At 47.5% G+C, this 17,937-nt stretch overlaps 1 protein-coding gene across 1 annotated transcript in view; it reads left to right on the forward strand.

Moving 5' to 3' along the window:
* TAOK3 (TAO kinase 3) overlaps nt 1-12,960 on the forward strand; it is a 115,705-nt gene extending 102,745 nt beyond the window's left edge. Inside the window, 6 exon segments of the mRNA XM_032229324.1 lie at nt 5,137-5,239; nt 5,242-5,372; nt 7,125-7,261; nt 7,263-7,335; nt 8,453-8,635; nt 10,924-12,960. Coding sequence (XP_032085215.1) covers nt 5,137-5,239; nt 5,242-5,372; nt 7,125-7,261; nt 7,263-7,335; nt 8,453-8,635; nt 10,924-11,085 — 789 coding nt within the window. The 3' untranslated portion in view covers nt 11,086-12,960.
* Nucleotides 12,961-17,937: the final 4,977 nt, after the last annotated feature.

Here is a 17,937-nt window from a genome sequence, read left to right on the forward strand (position 1 = left end):
GGAAGAGACTCTATGGTGAGGGAACTGGACGTCTGGTTGGCAGAGGAAAAAGGACGCCGCGCTAGGAGGAGACTATGGTGGGGGGAACCGGACTTGCGGTCAGCAGAGGGAAAAATGAGGCTGCGCTAGGAGGGAGACTCTATGGTGTTGGGGAACCAGACTTGCAGCCGGCTCCAGAATTGAACGGGGGGCTTCCGGTTAGGATCTTTGTGGCTCTTTGAGTGTTTAATGTGGCCGACCGCTAGCCTAGACCAGGGTTCTCCAGCTTTAACTGCTTTAAAACTTGGGGACTTCAATTGGCTGGCGGAGGAATTTGGATGGATGGAAAGAGAGGCTCGCGCTCCGTGAGCGTCCCTGGTCAGAGGTGGTAGGGCCCGCCCCCACCCACCCATCCCAGTTCTATGACCTCCCGTTTAGGCACGTTTTCAAGCCCAAACCGCATGCACGGAAGGCTGAGCGCATGCGCAAACGAGCCGCATGCAAGCGAAGCGCTCACATTTGCGAGCCAGTAGGGAAGGTACCGTATTTTTCGGAGTATAAGACGCAGCAAGGTTTTGAAGAGGAAAATTTTTAAAAAAAGGTTTTGCACTCTGCAAACCTCCCAAAATGGGCCCATCTTTCACGAAAATGGGCCCGTTTTCTCCCCCAAAAAAGGCACAAATAGCCTTTAGGGAGCTGCAGAATGCTCCTGGGGGGGTCAGGAGGCCAAAAACGAGCAAACAAATGGCCCGTTTTTCGTACAGAAAAAAGGGCACAGATAGCCTTTAGGAAGCTTATCGAGTGTTCCTGGGGACTAGGGGGGGTAAATTGAGCAAAAAAACGGCCCGTTTTTTTGCTCATTTCTGCCCTCCTCAGCCCCCAGGAGCTCTCTAAAAGCTTCCTAGAGGCAATGCATGGCCATTTTGGTGAAAGGGGTGGAGTTTCGGAAGGCAAAAAATGCTATATTCAGTGTATAAGACGCACCCAGATTTTCAGCCTCTTTTTTGAGGGAGAAAGGTGCGCCTTATACTCCGAAAAATACAGTAAGTGAATATCACCCCATTCCCTGATCCTTTGGCGTTTACTCCTCCTGTCTACCGTATTTTTCGGAGTACAAGACGCACCAAGATTGTGAAGAAGCAAATGTTTTTAAAAAAGGTTTTGCACTCTGCAGACCTCCCAAAAACGGGCCCGTTTTTGATCAGAAAAGGGCATGCATAGCCTTTAGGAGACTTGTAGAGTGCTCCTGGGGGCTGGGGTGGGGGGGGCAAAAACAAGCAAAAAATAGCCTATTTCTTGCTCATTTCCACCCTCCCCAGCCCCAGGAGCACTCTGGAAGCCTCCTGAAGGCCATGCACAGCCATTTTTGCAAAGGGGCGGGGCTCTGGGAGGCTAAAAAATACTGTATTTAGTATTTAAGACCCACCCAGATTTTCACCCTCTTTTTTGTGGGGGGAAAGGTGCGTCTTATACTCTGAAAAATATGGTAATTTAAATCAAAGCTCCCAAAAGGAGGAAAATTTTGAAGCACAAACAGGAAAAATTTTGAAGCACAAACAGGAAGCTCATCGTCCTTTCAAAAATGGTTTCTTCATGTTCTCCTAAATATTTCAGTCATTTCTGGATCTTTCCGCTTTAAGTGATTGTGATAGGTTTAGATTTGTCATTTTGCTCGGTGGAAAGTGCTGAAGGTTTAACGCCTACCAATAAAGGAGAATATTTGTAGCTCTCGGAGTTGACAGGAAGAGGTTCTTGGTGCCCTCTGACTTTGGTTGGGGTTTTTTTTTGTTTTGTTTGTTTTTTTGCAGACGTTTCGTTACCAAACTAGATAACATCATCAGTGCTAGAAGGGAGTGAGGTTGGTGGGGAGAGGAGGAAGATTTTAGTGTCCTTGATATGGTTTGAGCTTGGTGGTTTTCTTGTAGACATTTTATTACCCAACTAGGTAACATCATCAGTGCTAGAAGGGAGTGAGGTTTGTGGGGGGAGGAAGAGGAGAAGGAGGAGGAGGAAGAATGTAGTCTCTGAGCTTGATAGTTTCTTGCAGACGTTTTATTACCCAACTAGGCAACATCCTCAGTGTTAGAAGAGAATGGGGTTCGTGGAGTTGAGGAGAAGTGGAGGTGGAGGAGGATGAAGAAGACTATAGTCCTTAATGCTCTCTGAGCTTCATGGTTTTCTTGCAAACATTTTATTACCCAACTAGATAACATCATCAGTGCTAGAAGGGAATGAGGTTTGTGGAGTAGAGGAGAAGGGGAGGAAGAGGAGGAGGAGGAGGAAGAATTAGTCCTTAATGCTCTCTGAGCTTAGTGGTTTCTTGTAGACATTTTATTACCCAAGTAGATAACATCATCAGTGCTAGAAGGGAGAGAGGTTGTTGTGGAGGAGAAGAAGGAATTGGTCCTTAATGCTATCTGAGCTAGATGGATTTCTAGCAGACATTTCATTACCAAACTAGGCTACATCATCAGTACACTGATGATGTAACCTAGTTTGGTAATGAAACGTCTTCAAGGAAACCACCAAGTTCAGAGAGCGTCAAGGCCCCTCCCCTCCTCGTTGTCATGCGCATTTGCTCGTGCGCCATCTGCTGGACAGTTTGAGAAATACGCCATAGGAGCCCCCAGGTTTTGGCTTTGATGCTCAAATTCATGCCTGCAGGATGTTCGGTTTTCTCAGCAGGAAACTCAGCAACCAGAAGGCAGGAGAGTTTCTTTTGTGAGATGAAGCCAACGTGCCTTGTTTTAGAAAGGTCTCATTCAAAAGGGACGTGGTGGCTCAGTGGACACTGAGCTTGTCGATCAGAAAGGTCGGCAGTTCGGCGGTTCGAATCCCTAGTGCCGCATCACAGAGTGAGCTCCCATTACCTCGTCCCAGCTTCTGCCAACCTAGCAGTTTGAAAGCACATAAAAAATGCAAGTAGAAAAATAGGAACCACCTTTGGTGGGAAGGGAACAGCGTTCCGTGCGCCTTCGGCGTTGAGTCATGCCAGCACATGACCACGGAGAGGTCTTCGGACAGCGCTGGCTCTTCGGTTTGGAAATGGAGAGGAGCACCGCCCCCTAGAGTCGGGAACGACTAGCACATATGCATGAGGGGAACTTTTACTTTTGCCTAGTTCAAGATTTTCAACCTTGATAACTCTAAGATAGGTGTCCCAAAGGTGGTCTTTCAAGAGGCTTTCTTGGTTTTTCCTTGAAGAGGTTTCGCTTCTCATCCAAGAAGCTTCTTCAGTTCTTGGATAAGAAGCGAAACATCTGAGATTTTGCGGAAATCCCTCCCGGAGTGGGGAGGGAATGGAGATTTTGCTGTATCCTTGCCTGGAGTGAGGAGGGAATGGAGATTTTACAGTATCCTTCTCTGAGTGAGGAGGGAATGGAGATTTTACAGATCCTTCCCCTGGAGTGAGGAGGGAATGGAGATTTTACAGTATCCTTCCCCTGGAGTGAGGAGGGAATGGAGATTTTACAGTATCCTTTCCTGGAGTGAGGAGGGAATGGAGATTTTACAGTATCCTTCTCCTGGAGTGGGAAGGAATGGAGATTTTACAGGACTTCCCTGGAGTGAGGAGGGAATGGAGATTCTGCAGTATCCTTCCCTTGGTGGGGGGAGGGAATGGAGATTTTGCAGTATCCTTCCCCTGGAGTGGGAAGGAATGGAGATTTTGCAGTATCTTCCCCTGAGGAGGGAGGGAATGGAGATTTGCAGTATCCTTCCCCTGAAGTGGGGAGGGAATGGAGATTTTACAGTATCCTTCCCCTGGAGGGGGGAGGGAATGGAGATTTGCAGTATCCTTCCCTGGAGGAGGGAGGAGAATGGAGATTTTGCAGTATCCTTCCCCTGGATGTGGGAAGGGGAATGGAGATTTTACAGTATCCTTCCCTGGAGGGGGGAGGGACATGGAGATTTGCAGTATCCTTCCCTGGAGTGGGGAGGGAATGGGGATTTTGCAGTATCCTTCCCCTGGAGTGGGGAGGGAATGGAGATTTTGCAGTATCCTTCCCTGGAGTGAGGGGGGAATGGAGATTTTACAGTATCTTTCCCTGGAGGGGGGAATGGAGATTTTGCAGTATCCTTCCCCGGAGTGAGGAGGGAATGGAGATTTTGCAGTATCCTTCCTGGAGTGGGGAGGGAATGGGGATTTTGCAGTATCCTTCCCCTGGAGTGGGGAGGGAATGGAGATTTTGCAGTATCCTCCCCTGGAGTGAGGGGGGAATGGAGATTTTACAGTATCTTTCCCTGGAGGGGGGAATGGAATTTTTGCAGTATCCTTCCCCTGGAGTGAGGAGGGAATGGAGATTTTGCAGTATCCTTCCCCTGGAATGGGGAGGGAATGGAGATTTTACAGTATCCTTCCCTGGAGTGAGCGGGGAATGGAGATTTACAGTATCTTTCCCCTGGAGGGGGGAATGGAGATTTTTGCAGTATCCTTCCCCTGGAGTGAGGAGGGAATGGAGATTTTGCAGTATCCTTCCCCTGGAATGGGGAGGGAATGGAGATTTTACAGTATCCTTCCCCTGGAGTGAGCGGGGAATGGAGATTTTACAGTATCTTTCCCCTGGAGGGGGGAATGGAGATTTTACAGTATCCTTCCCTGGAGTGAGGAGGGAATGGAGATTCCGCAGTATCTTCCCTTGGTGGGGGGAGGGAATGGAGATTTTGCAGTATCCTTCCCCTGGAGTGGGAAGGAATGGAGATTTTACAGTATCTTTTCCTGGAGTGGGAAGGGAATGGGGATTTTGCAGTATCCTTCCCCTGGAGTGGGGAGGGAATGGAGATTTGCAGTATCTTTCCCCTGGAGTGGGGAAGGAATGGAGATTTTGCAGTATCCCCTTGAGTGAGGGGGGAATGGAGATTTTGCAGTATCTTTCCCCTGGAGTGGGGAGGGAAGGGAGATTTTACAGTATCCTTCCCCTGGAGTGGGAAGGGAATGGAGATTTTGCAGTATCCTTTGCCTGCCACGCCCACAGAACCGGTAGTGAAATCAATTGAATTTCATCACTGGCCACACCCCATTTCTGCTCTGGGCTCAGCAGCCTTTTATCCCTCTGTTCCCTGGCTGTGGCTCTTCCCTCCATATCTCCAAGGCCATTCTCACAGACCACACGGGAAGGTTCTCCTCACCTCTGTTCTCCTCACCCACACCCAATGCAGGAGCTGAACAAGAAGAGAACCCAGAAGGAGATGGAACATGCCATGCTAATACGGCACGACGAGTCGCGGGAGTTAGAGTACCGGCAGCTGCATTTGCTGCAGAAGTGCGTTATGGACTTGACCGGCTGCAGCACCAGACGGAACTTGAGAACCAGCTGGAGTATAACAAGCGGCGGGAAAGAGAGCTGCACAGGAAGCACGTCATGGAGTTGCGGCAACAGCCGAAGAATCTGAAGGTAGTCAAGGGGACGAGGGTGGGAGCCCAGCGCGGAAGGCTCATGAGGGACACACACAAACTCCCAGAGCCTGAAGTTAGGAAATGCTTGTTAATTAAGGGGGAAGGAGGCGTCAAGTGAGGACTTAGCTTGGAATTGCGTAGCTGCAAGCGGCAATTTGCTTGACTTCAGCAGGGGAGGAAAGTAGTCGGGGAAATTCTTCTAAACATAGGAATAGATGATTCTTTAACGATTCACAAGTGGGGACTGGACGGTCACTTGTCTAAAATGGTAGAGGGGTTGTCCTGCTTGAGCATGAGGTGGAGTAGAAGACCTGCAAGATCCTTCCAACTCTGCTATTCAGTTATGCCTTTCCCCTTCCTTCCTTCTTCCTTCCTTCCCACCTTTCTTTTTTCTTCCTCCTTCCTTCCCATGGAATTCCTCTACTTCCTTTCCTCCTTCCTCCCATGGAATTCCTTCCCTCTTCCTCCCATGGAGTTACTCTCCTCCCTTCCTTCCTTCCTTCTTCCTGTGGAATTCTCATTCTTTTTCCTTCTTCGTCCTTCCTTTCCTTCTTCCCATGGAATTCCATTCTCCCTTCCATTCTTCCTTCTTCTTCTCCTTCCATGGAATGCTCCCCTCCCTCCCTTCTTCCTTCATTCCTTCCCATGGAATCCTCTCTCCCTTCCTTCCTTCCCATGTAATTCCTCTCTCCCTTCCTTCCTTCCTTCCTTCCTTCCTTCCATGAAAGTCCTCCCCCCTCCCCCCTTCCTTCCTTCCTTCTTTCCCATGGAATTCCTCTCTTCCTTCCTTCCTTCCTTCCTTCCCATGGAATTCCTCTCTCCCTTCCTTCCTTCCTTTCTTCCCATGGAATTCCTCCATTCTTTCCTTCCTTTCTTCCCATGGAATTCCTTCTCCCATGGAATTCCTCTCTTCCTTTCTTCCTTCCCATGGAATTCCTCTTTCCCTTCTTCCTTCCCTCCTTTCCTTTCTTCCCATGGAATTCCACCCTCCCTTCCCTCCTTTCTTCCTTCCATCCCATGGAATTCTCCCTCCCTTTCTTCCTTCCTTCCTTCGCATGGAATTCCTCCCTTCCTTCCCTCTTCCTTCCTTCCTTCCCATGGAATTCCTCTTTTCCTTCCTTCCTTCCCTCCTTCCTTTCTTCCCATGGAATTCCTCCCTTCCTTCCTTCCTTCCTTCCTTTCTTCCCATGGAATTCCTTTCTTCCTTCCTTCCTTGTATTCTTCCCATGGAATTCCTCCCTTCCTTCCTTCCTTCCTTCCTTCCTTCCTTCTTTCCTTCCTTCCTTTCTTCTTTCCTTCCTTCCTCCCTTCCTTCCTTCCCATGGAATTCCTCTTTCCCTTCCTTCCTTGTATTCTTCCCATAAAATTCCTTCCTTCCTTCCTTCCTTCCTTCCTTCCCATGGAATTCCTCTCTTTCTTCCTTCCTTCCCTCCTTCCTTCCCATGAGTCCTCCCTTCCTTCCTTTCTTCCTTCCTTCTTTCCTTCCTTCCTCCCTTCCTTCCTTCCTCCCTTCCTTCCTTCCTTCCTTCCTTCCCATGGAATTCCTCTCTTCTTCCTTCCTTCCTTCTCATGAAAATCCTCCCTCCCTTCCTTCCTTCCTTCCTTCCTTCCTTCCTTCCCATGGAATTTCTCTCTCCCTTCCTTCCTTCCGTGGCTCATATTCCCTTCCATTTCAAACCCAGCCCACAAAGGGCACAGGGGAATGCTAAACGTTTCCGCTATCGGTTTGCTTCCCGCTTCTCCTCTGCAGGCCATGGAAATGCAGATCAAGAAGCAGTTCCAAGACACGTGCAAAGTGCAAACTAAGCAGTACAAAGCACTCAAGAATCACCAGCTGGAAGTGACTCCAAAGAGTGAGCACAAAACTATTTTGAAAAGCCTGAAGGATGCAGACGAGGAAGCTGGCCATCCTGGCGGAGCAGTACGAGCAGAGCATCAATGAAATGATGGCGTCGCAAGCGGTGAGAGCGGATGGGGTGGCTGGTCCTCAGTGAGGAAGTAGCCCCTCCCCACCCTAAAAACCCAAAGTCACCCAGCTGGCTTTTATGCCTAAGGCAGGACTAGAACTCCCTGTCTCCTGGTAATTGGCCCAAAGTCACCCAGCTGGCTTTCATGCCTAAGGTGGGACTAGAACTCCCTGTCTCCTGGTAATTGGCCCAAAGTCACCCAGCTGGCTTTCCTGCCTAAGGTGGGACTAGAACTCCCTGTCTCCTGGTAATTGGCCCAAAGTCACCCAGCTGGCTTTCCTGCCTAAGGTGAGACTAGAACTCACCGTCTCCTGGTGATTGGCCGAAAGTCACCCAGCTGGCTTTCATGCCTAAGGTGGGACTAGAACTCACCGTCTCCTGGTAATTGGCCCAAAGTCACCCAACTGGCTTTCATGCCTAAGGTGGGACTAGAACTCACTGTCTCCATCCATTGCAACTGGGAAAACCAGAGCCTTGACATACTTTGTTGGCAGGGTGGTGTCTCTGCTTTTTAGTCTGCTGCCTAGATTTCCCATGGTTTTCCTCCCCAGGAGCAAGCCTCTTTTAAGTCCTTGGCTTCTGTCCCCATCTGCGGTGATCTTGGAGCCCAGGAAAATAAAATCTGTCACTCCCTCCATTTCTTCTCCATCTATTTGCCAGGGATTGAGAGAGCCGGATGCCGTGATCTTAGTTTTCTTAAGATTGAGTTTCAAACCCACATTGCACTCTCCTCCTTCACCCGCACCAAGAGGCTCTTTCGTTCCTCTTCACTTTCGGCCACTAGAGTGGTATCATCTACATATCTGAGATTGTTGATATTTGTCCTGGCAATCTTAATTCCAACTGTTGATTCGTCTTGCTCCATATGTTAATAGGCACGGCGACAGTATACAGGTAGAGGCAGATACTGTATTTCTCTCTCTGGGCACAATGAGAATATCTGCTGAAAAAAAAACCCTTAACACTGGCGATAGGAAAGGCATCCGGCCAGTAAACTCTCTGCTCCATTCAGATGCCCCAGACTCCACCCTGCAAGGGATCACGGGGTCATAAAAAGGAGGGGACCAATCAGCGCCCTTCCCTTGACGCTGTTGGTTTTGTTCTCTTGCAGCTGCGGCTAGACGAGGCTCAGGAAGCAGAATGCCAAGCCTTGAGGCTGCAATTGCAGCAAGAGATGGAACTGCTCAACGCCTACCAGAGCAAAATCAAGATGCAGACAGAAGCACAGCACGAACGGGAGCTCCAGAAGTTGGAGCAGAGGGTGTCCTTGCGCAGAGCACATCTGGAGCAAAAGGTACGGAATGGAGGATCCATTGAGTTTTGCAGCAATAAACTAAGATTGTTGCGAGCAGGGATAAAAACAACCAGCTACTAAGATTGTTGGACAAGCAGGGACAAAAACAGCCAGTTGCTAAGATTGTTGGACAAGCAGGGACAAAAACAGACAGCTACTAAGATTGTTGGACAAGCAGGGACATAAACAGCCAGTTGCTAATTGTTGGACAAGCAGGGACAAAAACAGACAGCTACTAAGATTGTTGGACAAGCAGGGACATAAACAGCAGTTACTAAGATTGTTGGACGAGCAGGGACATAAACAGCCAGCTACTAAGATTGTTGGACAAGCAGGACATAAACGCCAGCTACTAAGATTGTGGACAAGCAGGGACAAAACAGCCGGGCAAGTGATTGAAGCCTGGGAAATGGTTCTCTGGTCAGTCAGAAGAAGGGCTGATTCCCACTAGCCTATCTTGGGTACTTAGGAGGCAAGGATGGGTTAGCACAAGGAAACAGCAGCCAACGACTTAATATGTTAATATGTTGGTTGTCCGCAAGGTGTTTTTTTTTTTTTTCTCAAGAGCAACTGGACTTTCTAGTTTTCCTTCGAAGACATTTCACTTCTCATCCAAGATGCTTCTTCAACTCGCTGTGGGACAATTCCAACAATCCGATTTAATTTTTTCCAATGATTTTAAAACATTGTAACTTTCGGTCGTTCTCGTTTCATTTTTTTTCTGAAAGGAAAGAGGTTGAAGAAGCTTCTTGGATGAGAAGCGAAACGTCTTCCAACGAAAAACCAGAAATTCCAGTTGCCTCTTGAAAGAAAGTACCATTCGGGGGGGGGGGGGGCATGACTTAATAGCTGGAGGGTGGGGTTTGCGCCTGGGAAACGTCTGCGCGCGGACACCCAACTCGGAGAGCGCCAAGAATTGCCCAGACAAAATAGAAGAAAATCTGTAACTCGGGGTTGAACGGAACGCTCCGAGGCTCTTGGTTGTTTGCTTGCCGACGTTTCAAGGCCCAACTGAGTAACATCATCAGTGCTGGGAGGAGTTAGGATTTGCAGGAGAAGAGGAGAGGGGAAGGAGGAGAAGGAGAACTCTGGAGTCCTTGGTGCTCTCTAAGCTTTGTGGCTTTTTTGCAGATGTTCTATCAGCAGCTACATTGTCAGTGCTAGCCTAGATGAGGATGATGTTAGTGGTAATTGAGGCTATCTAAGTTTGGATAATTAAGCATCTGCAAGAAAACTAAACTCCGAGAGCACCATGGACCCCACAGTCGTTGGCGTCGTCCTCCTCCTCCTCCTCCCATCACCATAGTACTGATGGCGTTACCTACTTAGGGCCATGAACACCTGCAAGAAGAGAACCAAGCTCGGGAAGCCCCCAGGACCCCCCTTTCAACCCTGAGCTACATGATGTGATCTGTTCAGAGTTGGCAGCAGAGTCAGACAGTGTGGAGGGTTGGGGAGGAACCTGGGCCAGTCCTGGAGTCTGGGGAAGGCTCGGCCGAGGGCTCTGTGTCGGAGGCAGAGAGGCGGCCGAGGCCGTCTGGCAGTTCTCAGCTACCTTCGGAGCTAGACACAGTGGGGCAGAGGAACAGCTGGAGCTGCCAGAAGAAAGAACAGCTGAGAAATCAGGGTCGACTGGGGTAAAGCCACAGGGGCAATGAATGCCCCCTCCCGTGGGAAATAAAGAGAGCGAAGAGGAGGGGGCTTTTGCAGGAAACAATTCCTTCGTTCGTTAGATTCCTTTCAGGAGTGTGAAGATCTGTCCGTGAATCTCAGAGACTCTGTGCCAAGTCTTTCCTTGCGCAGGAAATACTGACAAGCCAGATAAGGTCTGTGATCATAAATACTCCTTTGAGAGACTGTTTGCCAGGCCTTGGCTGAATGTGAACGAGAAATTCACATTTGTTTAATGAAAGGGGTTTTGTAGGGACCAGGAATCTTCCGCGTGCTTTTTGGCGAAGCCTCGTTTCAGAACGAAGATTCCCCTTCGTTGAAACAGGCCAGTCCTTCTGTTCAACAAGGTTGACTCAGCCTTCCATCCTTCCGAGGTGGGTAAAATGAGGACCCGGATTGTTGGGGGCGATATGCTGACTGTAAACCGCTTAGAGGGACTGAAAGCCCTATGAAGCGGTATATAAGAGTCTAACTGCTATTGTTTTGTTCAGTTTCAGCTTTTGACAGTCCAGGAACCCGAGATTGGAGTGGGGGCGGGGGGAGGCAGGCATCTCCCCAGGCCCTCCAGCCCGGACCCTGCCCTTCACCTCACCTTCTCTCCTCTCTTCCCCTTGCAGATTGAAGAGGAGTTGGCCGCCTTGCAGAAGGAACGTAGCGAGAAGATCAAGGTTTTGTTGGAAAGGCAAGAGCGAGAGATCGAAACTTTTGACATGGAGAGTTTACGGATGGGCTTCGGGAACTTGGTGACATTAGAATTTCCTAAGGAGGACTACAGATGAGATTAAATTCCTTTGGCCATTTCTCCCACCCCCCACCCCCCAAAAAAAACATAACAAAACAACACACACGAAACCACGAAGCAAAAATGCAAACCAAGGAGAGAAACAAAACAAGGGGAAAGTATCTCAAGCCCACCCCGTCCCCAAGTTAATGGCCGTGCTCGCTCTCTCTTTCTGTCTGTTACTGACGACCCTCGGACTTAGTGCCTGTATAATTTTAATCGATCAGGGCCTCCCCCTTCCCACCGATGTCTCATTTGGAGCTGGACCATGCTTGGCTGTCTCTGTTAACTTCATAACGTCTCACAAATTATCAATCAGTGTCTCTCTGTGCAAAGCCATTTCGGTTTTTTTTCTTCTTTCTTCTTTTCTTTTTTTTCTTTTCTTTTTTTTAAAAATTTAAATTTAAATATTTTTTTTTTCCTTTCCGATTAACCTTTCGGTGCAAAACTTTTGGAGACCGTTCCGATGAATCCCAACTATCCAACCAACCAATCAGCATGTCAACCGCCAAAAAAAAACAAAAAACCCGGAAGTGTTCAGGTTTTGCTTTTCGGGCGAATCGTTTTCCACCAAGTCAATGAAAAAGGAAAAAACCACACACACCAGACAAGCAAAAACAAGAAGAAGCCGACAAAATTCAGAAGGAACCCGCCAAAACAGGAAAAAACCCTCCGAATAAATAGCATCTCTCTTCTTCTTCTTTTTTTTTTCTCTTCTTTCCAGAAAAACAGAAATTTCAAAAAGGAAACAAACAGAGAAAAAAGCATTCAGCTTTTTCCCGTGCCCCTGGCGAAAGGGGGAGAGGAAAAAAAATAAGTCAAAATAACGTACGCGGAGATCTCGCAGCCTTACTATTCATCCGCTGCTCCATCGTTTTTTTTATTTTTTTCGTTCTCGGGTTTTTGTTACCATTTCCTTTTTTTTTAATTAATTTGATTCAATTCGATTTCTTTTATTATTTTCCTTTCCGTCTCGAATTCATCAGGAATACAGAAAATTCCGTGGAAATAATAAAACCGTTTTAAGGAAGAGAAATTTGATAACCTTTTGCAGAAAAAAATAATAATATAATGATAATGATGATGATGATATAATAATAATAATGACGAATTCTGAATTGTGGTGTACATATCAATGGTCGACATTACTTCGTGGGTGGGGAGGAAAGGGTGGGGGGGTTGAAAAGAGGGAGAGCGTGATTTTTTTTTTAATTTAAATTTTTCTTTCTTCTTTTTTTTTTCTTTTCGGAAAGGGCAAGGCCGGGCCAGCGGGGTGGGTGTTGGGGGTACAGGCCTTGGCCTTGGCTTTTGGCACATTCTTGATTGTATCATAATCATTTTCTGCTGTCGCAGAGGATGTGAATACACTTAAAATAATAATAATAATGAAATAATAATAATAATAATAAAATTTAAAAAAACAAAAAAGAAGGAGGCCAGAGGATTCCCAGAGCACAAATTGGGCCTTCTCAAAATTGTGTATTTTGTGTATAGAAGAAATTTAAGGAGAAATTTACTTATTTTCATATTGTATTTTAACTGTTTCTCTGATCAGAAGTTTTTTTACTACCTAATCTTCCTGTTCCTCGATCCCGTTCCAAGCCACGCCAACCTCCTTCCTCCCCGGGCCTCTCCTCCTTCCCCCCCGCCTCTTTTTCCAAGTCAATCTTTGAAGTTGAACACTGTCTATCAAATCACATCACCTTGACCCTCTTCCCCCCCCCCTTCTTGCTCTCTTCCTGGTCCTTGACCTTCGCCCCCCCCTCGCCCCGCCCCTTCTTCCCCATCCCCGATAATCTTGGTCATAAATATTGCATTATTCACTCTTTCAAACTGTGTATTTTCTTACAATAAAAACGGTTTTAAAAAGGTCTCTTCTTTAGCATGCCTTTTCGAGAGCCCGAAAAACCAAAAATTGGAACTGGACGTTCGGCGGCACAAGGAACGGACGTTCACGAATAAAAGCATTTCCCTTCCAGATTTGCAGTCTCTTCCGGGTTAGAGCCATGATAGCGAACCTATGTGGCACCGCAGAGCCCTCTTGGTGAGGCAGACGCGCCATCGGAAGCTGCTGTTTTGGTTTCCGGTGCTCGCATGTACGCCGGCCAGTTAGTCTTCGTACACCCCATCAGAGTGCCGTAAACTCGAAAACCAGCTGGCCGGCATTTATTTCCCAGACTAGCCGTTGCTCTTTGGGTTCCTGGTTCTCCGGCCAGCTGGTGCGCCAGAAACCACAAAAACAAAAACCAGCTGACTGCGTGCGCTTGAGCACCAGCCAGCTGGTCTTTGGGTTTTCCAGTGCTCCGGCGCACTCTCACACGAGTTCCGTTTTAGGCACTTGGTGCCGAAAAGGTTCGCCATCACGGTTAGAGTTTGTTGCTTGAGTGTTTGGGGGAGGTTGGAGTAGAAGACCTCCAATTTTGTTGTTCTGTTCTTCGTAGCCGCGGGGAAGTATTGGGCCACCTCTCGCCATCACCCCACTCAGCTCCTTAGCTCTGTGATGGAAGACAGTAGGACTTCCAGTGGGGGCTGCAGGCAGTACGCCCCGGTATGGGCGTACCGGAGCCTGCCCGGAGCACCGGATACCATTCCCGTACGGTGCTCCGGAGGGCCCCCCGCCCGAGCTCCTTACCGGTCTTTTAAGTCTTCCACACATGTGCATGGTGCGTACAGCGCCTGTGCAACGCTCCATTGAGCAGCTGGAGCGTTGTGGAGGCGGTAAGACGCCCACATGCGGCCTCCATGTGGACGAACGCTGGGCCCTTCCAACCGTACGGTTGGAACGGGATCTGGAACCCACCGCTGAGGACTTCCTACTAAACTTTCATCCCACTGTGGTGGGGGTAGTGACCCCCTCGTCATGGATAACGGGACAACTGGCCACGGGAGAACTAGCGGTGGGACAAGAATGACGCGAATAGATCTATTTCGAAGAAAGGATGCCAAAGGAGGGGCAAAATGGAATGCGAATGACAACAGTTAAAATGTTTTTAAAATTCTTTTAAATGATTGCATTGAGTTGTTGGAGTTGGCCACGGCAAGTTGTCCCATTGTGACAGCGGTGTGGCTTCCTGACCACGTCAACAATCTCAGTCTCCTTTGCTCAGATCTCTGAAGGTCCCCGCAGGGCACACCCATCCAGAAGGTAGCCTGCAAGGCTGCTGTGATCCCAAACTCCTGGCCTGCTCTCATCATGCTAAGCCGTCATGGGTAGGCTCAGACGCATCCCACCAAGCCAAGAATAAGCCGCTTTTTCTCTCCGGGCTAGGAAAGTAGGGGTGTGGAGGAGACACACACACACACACACCCCGAAAAGATTGTCAGAATGACAGAAGGTCATTGTGTGGCAATTTCAAAACACGCGAAAACAATGTCAATTAAGCTCAGCTGAATCCAGCCAGCTGAATCATGCTCCCTTCATGTAATAATTCCATCTGTCACATTGGGCATTGCATGGCCCCGGAGCTCATTCCCCCACAGCGAACGTCTTATGTGCCAGCTGTGGTTGGACTCATGGCTTCATTGGTGCCATATGAAACGACCTTTTGGGATGGATGTGTGTCTGTGTGTGTGTGTGTGCTCAACATTTTTGAATGGCTTTGACTAAGGCGGGGTGCAAGTTGTTAAATTTATTGTGCTTTTCCCCCCCCCACCCATGGATTATCGTTTCGGGTGTTTTAAAGAAGATTGAGTGGCCAATTTGTCTGGAATGATCTAGGGGGTCTCCTGCTTGAGCAAGGGGTTGGACTAGGTGACCTCTAAGGTTCCTTCCAATTCTCAGCTCAAAAGGACCGTAATTTTGTAGCAAGGCCTAGTTATGGATATAACATCCATGAGTCGTCCCTTGTCCAGAAAACCTGAATCCCAGGTCAATCTGGACAACTTTCTGTTGTTGATACCCTTCCACCGTTGACAAAATGTCATTGTGATGTCTCCAAATAAGTTGTGCGAGGAGAGCCCAAGGTTGAAACCCAACCAGTTGTGAGTCCTCCTCTTCTTGTGACTTCTGCCTTCTTTCTTCTAAATCCAGAGATAATGTTCTGATCAAAAAATTGAAATTAAAAGAGATTCCCCCCCCCCCCAAAAAAAGGCCAGGTGATTTGTTTTGAAGTCAGCAAAGAAGGATGCGCCACCAAGGGAGTCAATTAATATTCAAGACCGATGGGATTATTTTGGGAAGGGTTTTTGGCGATCGGCGTGAGAAAAACTGGTCATGTCAAAAGGGTAAAATGGAAATGAATGCTGTAAATGTTTTTTTGGGGGGGAGGAACGATGAGAAAAGAGGTTCGCCAATGGTGCAGAAATATCAAAAAAACGTTAAGGCCGGAAGAGGTTGTAATGATCACAGATGGATGTGATTTGCTTTCCAGAGTGTTGTTGATATGCATTTTCATGTCTGTACATAAAGTTTAGATCTGTGATTGACAATGGGGAGAAAGCTGTTTGTCAACAGGCTGGATGCAAAAACTGTTGGGAACGTATTGGGTGTGTTTTCTTTTTTTATGATTATTTTAAAAAAATATTTTATTTTTATATAAACGATCCATTTTCATTAAAGCGTGTGTTGTCTGGGTACAAATATTTTGAGCCAACATTTAAAATTTACAATCCTATTCATTACTTAATCTGTTCTTAGCTTAATCTCCAGTACCTTAACTGTCTTATAACAATCCTCATCATGATTTATTTCACTCTATTAATTATATTAACTGTTGATACAACTTTACACGACTTCTTTTACTATTAATTCTTATGTCTATTCTCTAGCCACTGGTAAAGAGATCCCAAAATTGTATAATAATCACTTTGTTCTTTCTCTTTAATAGCTAGTGTCAATCTATTCATTTCTGCACATTGTAGTATTTTCCTAATCACATTCTCCTCTCTCGGGATCGCTTCTCTTTTCCAATTTTTTGCAAATACAATCCTAGATGTGTTTTGTTTTTTCTATTTGCCTGGGAAAATATTTTGTCAAAATCCTGATCGAATGTATCAAATGCGGGGGCGTGCAGCGCGGAGCTGATGGTTTGGTTGCTGAGCAATGTGAAAAAGTAAGCATATTGTGGGTTTGTCGATTCCGAGAAATGTACAATAAAGCGATGAGGCTTGAACGAGGAAGGTCTAAGTTTTAAGAAGGTTGCTCAGTTAGAATAGCAGATAAGGATGCAAGCGCATGAATAATGTGCTTGTGGAACGATTCGTGAAGATGTGTGAGGTCGCCTTGGTTATTGATGATGATGATGGAGGTGAAGAAGGGAGGAAGAGGAGAAGAAGGAGGAGGAGAGAAGACGGAAGGAGAAGAAGAAAGAAGAAAGAAAGAAAGAAAGAAGAAAGAAAGAAGAAAGAAAGAAAGAAGAAAGAAAGAAAGAAAGAAAGATAATCCATTCAGTCATGTCCAACTCTTGGTTATTCTATAGGCCAGGTCTCTCCAAATTTTCTAATCTTGCGCTACTTTGAGTTGTTGGATGCTCTGCCTGGTGTCATTTGTGATGGTTGGTGTCAACTTTGATGGTCCATATTCTTTGGCAGCCTAGTTTGCTTTTACCACTAATTCTTCCAAACAAAATCGCTTTCCCCGGTGAATTCCCCTGCGTGCTACTTCCCTGTCCGCTTACGTCTGACTTTAAGGCAAACGGTACTCATCTCCACTTCGTGGCCGAGGGAACCAGCATTGTCCGAAGTATTTTCAATAGCCATGTGGCCAGCCGGCTATATGGCAAAGGCGTTCCCACCAGAGTGGTACCTATTCATCTGCTTGCAGTTGCATGCTTTCGAACTGCTAGGTGGCCAGGAGCCGGAGCGAGGATGGGAGCTCAATCCGTCATGCGGCACCCGGGTCTCAAATCCAGGCTGTCTGTTATCCAGCTGATAAGTTCAACCTCTTTACCTGCTGACCCATCATGACCCCGTGTGTCTGTGTGTGTGTCTGTGTGTGTGTGATGCAAGAACAGAAATACACATTCACTAAGTGATTCAAGAAGATATGTGAGATTCCCTCATTTATCTATAGATCTAAATAAATGTTCTCCATCATGTTTCTGATGTTGTTACAAATGTGCTGGTTGGTGACATGGATGCTCATATACCTTTGTGTTCTAACCCCCCTCCGTACACCAAAGCACACCGAGACAAAGATACTGCAAGGATTTATTAATACACAGGCGAGACCTTTGCAGCGATCCAGCACAGACAAGACCTTGGCAGCGATCCAGCACCAACTAGACCTTGGCAACAATCCAGCCTGCCAAAACAACCCCGATAGCTTCTCCAGCTCTAGTAAATACTTTGATTCCTGCGAACAGCTTGTGGAAAGTCATTCCTTTTATAGTTTTGAGAGGAGCCTAATTACCACCAGCTGAGTGCAATTATCTCCTGTAACTGTGTAACTGTTCTTTATGCCTATTAGCCCTCCGTTTGCCGGGCATCCAGGACCAACTCCATTGTCTCCTCCCCCACTGCTCCAATGCATTGACGTCAGGACCACACTCCCTGTCTCCTCCCCACTGCACCCAAGGCCTTGACTTCAGGAGCACACTTCCCTTGGCTTTTCACCGGCTTTTAACCGCTACTCCAGGCCTCAGGCGCCTCCTGGTGGCCAACCAGCCTCTCTGATCCCTGCTCGGAGTCGGAACCCTGTCCAGGGTCCTTCACATCTTCCAGAGCCGGACTCATAGGGCCCCTCGCTGTCGGAGTCTGGTGGCAGCTCCAACGGCTCCTGCTGGGCCACAACACCTTTGTATGCATGTGGCGCCACACTGACTTAAGATTGCGCATGAGTTGCAACCAATGTCAGCTAGATTTTCACTGCTGCATCTGAAAATTAATGGATCAAGACTTCAGATGTTTTGAC

The sequence above is a fragment of the Thamnophis elegans genome, chromosome 13 (assembly GCF_009769535.1).
Source record: "Thamnophis elegans isolate rThaEle1 chromosome 13, rThaEle1.pri, whole genome shotgun sequence".
In the NCBI taxonomy this organism is placed as follows: domain Eukaryota; kingdom Metazoa; phylum Chordata; class Lepidosauria; order Squamata; family Colubridae; genus Thamnophis; species Thamnophis elegans.